The following is a 7013-nucleotide window of genomic DNA, read 5'->3' as shown; positions in this document are numbered from 1 at the left end:
ATGGATCTTGGAGTAACAGCACGTCTTCGCTTCCAAGCAGCCCTTATTCAGGCCATACTTAACTTAAATGTTGCAAATATAAACCTTATAGCTGTCGAAAGGAGAAGAAGGAGAAGACAAAGGAGATGGTGGACACGACCATGGCTTAGTCCTGAAAGACGACGCAGTTTTGGTCTATATGACCAACTCATGACCGAACTTAGGCGGGAGGATCGGCGTACACTTCCTTCGAATGCCCACAGAGATGTTCGACGAGGTATTGCAGCGGGTTGGACCTCGCATAGCCAAGCAGTATACCTTTTACAGAAATCCGCTGGAACCAGGACTCAAGTTAGCAATTACACTTAGACATCTTGCTTCTGGAGCAAAATATCGTAGCATGCAGAACGGATGGAGAGTTCCGCATAACACCATATCCGTTTTCATACCAGAGTTACATAATATAAACAAATTCAGAAAATCAACTTAAACTCTATAAAAATGAATTACCACACTGCTTCTACATTGACTTTTTTAATCAGAGGAGCTCTATATTTGCACATATATCATGCTATACATCACGCAATACAAAATAAAATCAACTAAACCAGTTAACTAAAGTGACCCTCGTGTGTAAACACGTAAAAAAAAATCGGATAAATTGTTCAATTTGTTTGGTACATGTGACCTTGATACCTGTCCTACTGACCACACTTTCTCAGAAGCAAATATTATAACATATATACCATGTCCATCTGACGCGCCTTTAATTTTCAGATGGTTTATTGCTTTTAATTTTCAGATGGTTTATTGCCTTTAATTTTTAGATGGTTTATTGCCTTTAATTTTTAGATGGTTTATTGCCTTTAATTTTCAGATTATTTTGTTCACCCGTTTTATCCGTTACGCTTCCGTTAGGTGTCCGTTTTATCCGGTACTCGTCCGTTGGATGTACGTTCGACGTCCGTTCTGTCCGGTACGTATCCGTTTCACGTACGTTCAATGTCCGTTGTGTGTCCGTTAGGCATTCGTTACATGTCCGTTAGTACACCAACGGACTCCCAACGGATACAAATTTTGTCAACGGATAACTTTTTTTTTATCCGTTAGGCGTCCGTTCGAGCTATCCGGTAAGGTGTGACCGAGGCTTTACCTTTAATTTTTGTAATTTCTATATGCCTTCACTGGGAATCGAACCCGTCCATAAGTTTTGTAACTTGTTACTGATATTAACATATCGACGAAACCTCTGGGCTACCAATCGGTTACGATTTAAAAGTCTATTTTATATATATAAATGAATATATGATATACATCGGTACAACGGACACACATGGCTTGTACCTTAATATATACATACTAGGTAATCGTATAGTATGAGTTGATAGCCACGAGGTTTCGGAGTTAAAGCTAAGGACTTGTCTGTTTAGGTTCGAATCCCTGAATTCTTTTTGTTGTTCCTTAGTCTAGATTTCCAGTTTTTGTTCTTGTTTTGAATGTTATTGTGGATATTTTGTGTAAAAAAGCGATTTTGGTCGTATATTATCGGATAATGGTTGGCTATTCCATATGTTTCAAAGAAAACAAAAATGGATTGCATAATAATTAGGGATGGCAACGAGTACTCGAGTACTCGGGTACTCGCTCGGAAGCCCGAGTACTCGAGTACAGTTTTAGTACTCGGATACTCGTTTGCTTTTTATACATCTTGAGATAGTTCTCTTCACATTTCCACTCAATTTTAGTTCTGTTGAAATTTCTCCTTCGTAATACTCAATAAAATAAATTAATAACATAACTATGTTTATCCTGAGGATACTATCTGTTATAGTAGTACCAGCAACGTCCTTTCCTTTCGAGGGAATATTTTCATGTGCACTCCTTGTAACAAAAAAATAGAGAGTTTAACAGTCTTTCGTCTGAAATTGTTGACCAGATCATATTTTTAAACGAACACAAAATCAAAGTAACCTGCGGGGAACCCTACACAACTGATTGAGACATTTTTAACGGTGTTTGTACACGGATCAACACTTTCATGGATTAATAATTAACTCATCACAAGCCGTAAATACTTACCTTTGTTTGTTAATCAAGACTTCTGATTGGTATGAGATGTATATTTAAATTAATTTAATTACTCTTTTTTTAAAACTATAATTGTTTAATTTACAATTTAGAGATATGCGAAAGTATGAGAGCGACATTCAACCACAAAAGTTGAAAATAAACTAACAACGTCACGGCTAAAGAAAAAAAAAGAAAATCAGACAAACGATAGTGCAAAAACAAAACACAGAAAAAGTAATACTGAGCAACACGAAAAAGCACAAGTAATTTGAAGTTCAATATCATAATTGTTGTTGACAAATTTTAAATAGACAAGTCGTGTTATAAAAAATACCAACTCCTCAGGAACAGATGCTAAATATATTGTGTACTTTGTCGGACTTAAAATGCAAATATTTTTGATTTTTGCTTATAAAATATTTTGATTTTATTGAAATTTGGTTCATAAACACGTAAACAAACAGTAATTGCTATTATGATGGTTTGTAAAAACGGCAGTCGTTTATTTATTGTTTCATTGACACAAAAAACAGAGGAGCAAGCTATGTTTGTAGTACGTTTGTATTTCGTCAATGTGTTTATGAAAGGTAATAACAAAAGCACTGCATCCCACCTAAAATCTAACTTAAACTTTTCAATAGACGTTTAAGATTCATCCGAGTACTTGCGAGTACTCGAGTATTATGACCGAGTATCCGAGTATTAAATTTCAGATCTTTTGACATCCCTAATAATAATGGTCCATTTTTGTTTTATAAATTAATATTATATGATTTCATCTGTTTTACTACATAATTTTACAAATTTGAATTCGCAAATTCATATGCTAGAAAATCGTGATAGGTCTTGAATTAGGCTTATTGCTAGAAATCCCGGAAACATACTTATTATATGCACTATATATAATGTTTTTTGTCGGGTTGTTGTCCCTTTAACACATTCTCCATTTCCATTAAGATCAATTCAATAGAAATAAGTTCGAATATGTCTTATTTTGTAAAAACAGATAACATTCGGATGCCTGGTGATATGAAGATCTTTAAGGGCAGACGTGTTGTGTTATAATATATTTGTATTTTTTCAAATATCTAATTGTGATATCTAATTTATTGTAATGGATCGATTGACACAATATCATGGTTAATTAAACTCACTTACAATACCTTCTAATTAAGAATAGACTTTAATTTTCAAAAGACATTATCACAATAGTTTAAGTGATAGATACAATGGATAAGCGTTGATTCATGAAAAACAAACCATTCGCCCTGTGGGCTCATGGTTTCTTTTTCAAGAATCAACGCTTATCCATTGTATCTATATCACTTAGTATATATCTAAGATTTTTATTGGAAAACGCACCTCGTTACAAAACCCATAGCCCCTGGGTGTTGCTAACCCATATCCCGGACGTTGCTAACCATTATCTTGGGGAATTTCACGTAAGGTTTCCTTAGTTCCATGATTGCTCCATGTGAAAGATTGGATTCTGTAGATTATCCATGATGTTTGTAATTAAATATTTAATTCATTAACGATTGTGTCCTATTATGCCTATCATTTACCTCATTTCATTAAATGCATCACTTGACTGTCACATTTTCAAGGAATGGGACTACTGACCTAGCTATGCAAATGACCCACGTTGACGTCACACCATCTATGACGTAACTCTCACAACATTGAGCACAAAACTTTGACTCAATCCAGTTTTTCTGTCTCCGTACATTAAAAACGTCTTATATTTGACTGCCTGTAGGGTTCTACAAAGGTAGTACCAAACACTCCGTGAAAAATATGTAAAATTTCAAAATTTCAATACAACTTTTTTAGATAATGAAAAAAACGTTGTTTTCACGTTACACTTTGTACCCAAATTTCCATAAAACTCGCCCGATTCGGACTATGACCGGGGATAAATTCGTTATCTACGAATATGAACGTAGATAACTTATATTATTTAATCTACTCATATGAGGTATGATTTAATTTTTTTTATCTCTTTTCTTAAAGCAAATTCATAATCCAGTTGGTTCAAGAATAGTAACTTTTAACACTCTCAGTCGTCGAACGTATTTGAAATTAAAAAACAAATGTGTATGCCTATGAATCTTTACATTTTTGTGGTTGTGTACAATATTCATTTTAGAATAATTGTAAGCATGTAAAGTTAGACCTTAAACGCAGCCCATCTCTGTCATTAAGAGAGAGAGGGTTACTTCAGAAATGAATAGTAATTTAATTTCCAATTTTTCAAAACTGAGAAATAGAATTATTTTCAGCTATGATCGTTTAAGCTTAATATTTTTTGCAAAAGATTCATATTTGTTTTTTTTTCTATACAATTCAGTTCGTTCTATGGGTTTGGTTAGATGATAGAAACAACACGATGGTCTTGCCTACACCCAAATTTTATCTCTGTTGCACGTATAAAGTCTAATTGGCAATCATAATACAGCTATTTAATAATACTGAACTATATATCCTTTATCTAATCATCTATTTATAATATATTAATAATTTTGTTTTGTTGGCGACATCCGATGCATTATAGACGCTCACTGAAATGCATGAAATTCATATAATCTTCTTACAATGATAACTATTTATTAGATGTGTATGCTGTTCTCAAGCAGAAGCAGAAGACTCCCGAAATAAATCAATTACAAATAACCTTAATAATACAGAATCACAGAAAACAGAAACCAGTTTTTCGACATCAAAAACGGAAGTATTGTCAGATGCAAATCAAATGAGACCTCAGCATAAAGACCACGAAGAAGTAGAAACAGAATCAAGTAAGTCGCGGTATGAAATATTCAGATAATTTGAATGTAAAACATAGATTACAACGAAAGAAAAAAAAAACGTGCAAATGATTATTAATCAACTTACACTTAAAACAAGGCTTTTAATTTATCAATATGTATCAACATCATATAGTGTTTTAAATGCAATGCGCATTATATCAAACCTGGTTTTATAGATAGCTAAACCTTTCACTTGTATGACAGTCGCATACCACTATATAATATTGACAACAATGTGTTAGAAAACAAACAGATTAATAGTTACTGTTGTTTAATTAATCATTTTGGAATGTAGTTGTACTTTGATATATTACATTGAAATATCATAACCCTAAACCTACCTTTTGTTGCAGAAAATGTCGTGTGTGTGTGCTTCACAAATAATACGAACCATTATTTTCAGAAATTCCTTACTGGATAAAGCATTTGGGCACAGGACATAAACAACAGACTTTGATAAAATCAGAAACAAAATTTTGGAAGGAATTGATAAAAACCTATCTCGAACCATTGGATACTTCTTTTGATGAACAAGAAAAAATTAAAAAAGAATTGACGCAACTGAGGAACAAAGTGTGCTTATCGTTTCTCTTATTAAACGCGTTGTTTATTACAATTGTATATACATTGACAGAAGTAAATAAGCAAGAAGGAGGTACACTTTCTATCCCACTACCGTGTGGGGTGCCAAACACACACAACAAGGGTTACGGGCAAGGTCATATAGAACCTATATCATTTGCCTTTACTGCTGTATTTGGTATAATGCTGTTCATACAATTCATTTGTATGCTTTTTCACCGATACTCAACTCTGTTGCATGTCATTTCTACACCGGAATCGAAAATAGATATTAAAACATTTTTACGCAATATATTATGTTGCAAATGTAGGAACATAGATGAAGCTCAAACACCCGTCACACTTGTAGATGCATTAGATCTCGTAAAAAGATTGCAGAGACCTCCTGTTAATGAAATAATAGAAGATTGCAACGAACATGACGAAGAAAATTTCTGGAAAATGGTGAAGCGCGATACAAGAAGTATAAATCAAGGCACGTTGAATAGAAACTTTATAAGAAATTTTGCAAGTTTTCAGACAATCGATTTCAACAAGGAGACTTTTAAGGGGAAACATGAAAAGGAGAAAATTTCGTTTTTTCGTAACGAGTTCGGTTCGGGACTGACCAATAGATCTGTTAAAACTCTCATATCGATTAGGGGGAATGAAGTCTTACAGGAACAAATCAAACATAAAGCAGAAAAGCGAATGGAACAGCTGAAGAAAGAGAGAGCTCGGTTAAAATTTCAGGCTGCTGGTGCACAAGTGGTTGGGGCGTTCAATCCAGATGTTGCAAATGTTGCAAGACAAGCAATGATAAACAAAACTCTAAGCGAACATGATACGGAAATAAAAACAATGAAATTCGATGAAACAGTGCAAAAAACAATAATGGCAGATGCAGATACATTATTTTAATTACAAAAGCCTAATTCATTACAATGAGGTCAAGTTGTATTGGAACATATTATAGAATAGTTTTTTTTTCTATTGCTTACTTTTTGATTAATGTATTCAGAAACATTGTGTATATTTGTTTAATGTTTTCTTAGGTACTGTATGGTAGTGGGCAGTAATTCATGCCAGAAATTCGTACTATCCGTATTTGTATAATCTATGATGGCATGATAATAAACCACTAACGGCAGGTATTGTGCTTGATTTTCATATGATGAAATCATAATCTTTCAAGCAGTTTGTTTAGGTCTTGAGCTTGCATGTAAGTAACTGCTAGTAGTCATTTGTTAATTCATGATAATCATCGTCATTTTTTTTTTATTTCTTCTGTTAGTTTAAACATATTTTATTTGCAAAAGTAGCAAAAGGGATTGGACACAAATTATAACAACATTAGAGACGTTTTCTGTTACATGTTATATTCCGACTTCTTTAAAACTGAGTTTTACTGTGCGTATTACTTTTTGTATGTTTATTCCACATTAGTAAGAAGTGTAGAGGGAGGGTTGAGATCAGACAAAATTATATTTAACCCCATTTATGCGCCAGTCCCAAGTCAGATACCTATAGCCTTTGTTAGTTTTGTGTGTGTTTTTTTTAATCAGTTCATTTTGTATTCCGGAATTTAGTGTG

The 7013-nt window shown here is 33.4% G+C and overlaps 1 protein-coding gene across 1 annotated transcript; it reads left to right on the top strand.

The window, feature by feature from the left end:
• Positions 1-6357, top strand: LOC139484040 (chitin synthase chs-2-like). The gene is made up of 4 exons (XM_071267763.1): positions 1-330; positions 4063-4121; positions 4663-4847; positions 5263-6357. The coding sequence occupies exons 1-4, from the start codon at positions 1-3 to the stop codon at positions 6339-6341; spliced, it is 1653 nt and encodes a 550-aa protein (XP_071123864.1). The 3' UTR covers positions 6342-6357.
• The last annotated feature ends 656 nt before the right edge of the window (positions 6358-7013 follow it).

This window comes from Mytilus edulis, chromosome 8, assembly GCF_963676685.1.
Source record: "Mytilus edulis chromosome 8, xbMytEdul2.2, whole genome shotgun sequence".
NCBI classification, from domain to species: Eukaryota; Metazoa; Mollusca; class Bivalvia; order Mytilida; family Mytilidae; genus Mytilus; species Mytilus edulis.
The sequence above is the reverse complement of the archived record's forward strand: the minus strand, read 5'-3'. Positions and strand labels throughout refer to the sequence as shown.

Coding starts and splice junctions, on each gene's coding strand:
- LOC139484040 (XM_071267763.1), top strand. CDS start 1: ATGGATCTTGGAGTAACAGCACGTCTTCGCTTCCAAGCAGCCCTTATT. Junction 331..4,062: donor CCGCTGGAACCAGGACTCAA/GTTAGCAATTAC, acceptor CTTTTCTTAAAG/CAAATTCATAATCCAGTTGG. Junction 4,122..4,662: donor AACACTCTCAGTCGTCGAAC/GTATTTGAAATT, acceptor ACTATTTATTAG/ATGTGTATGCTGTTCTCAAG.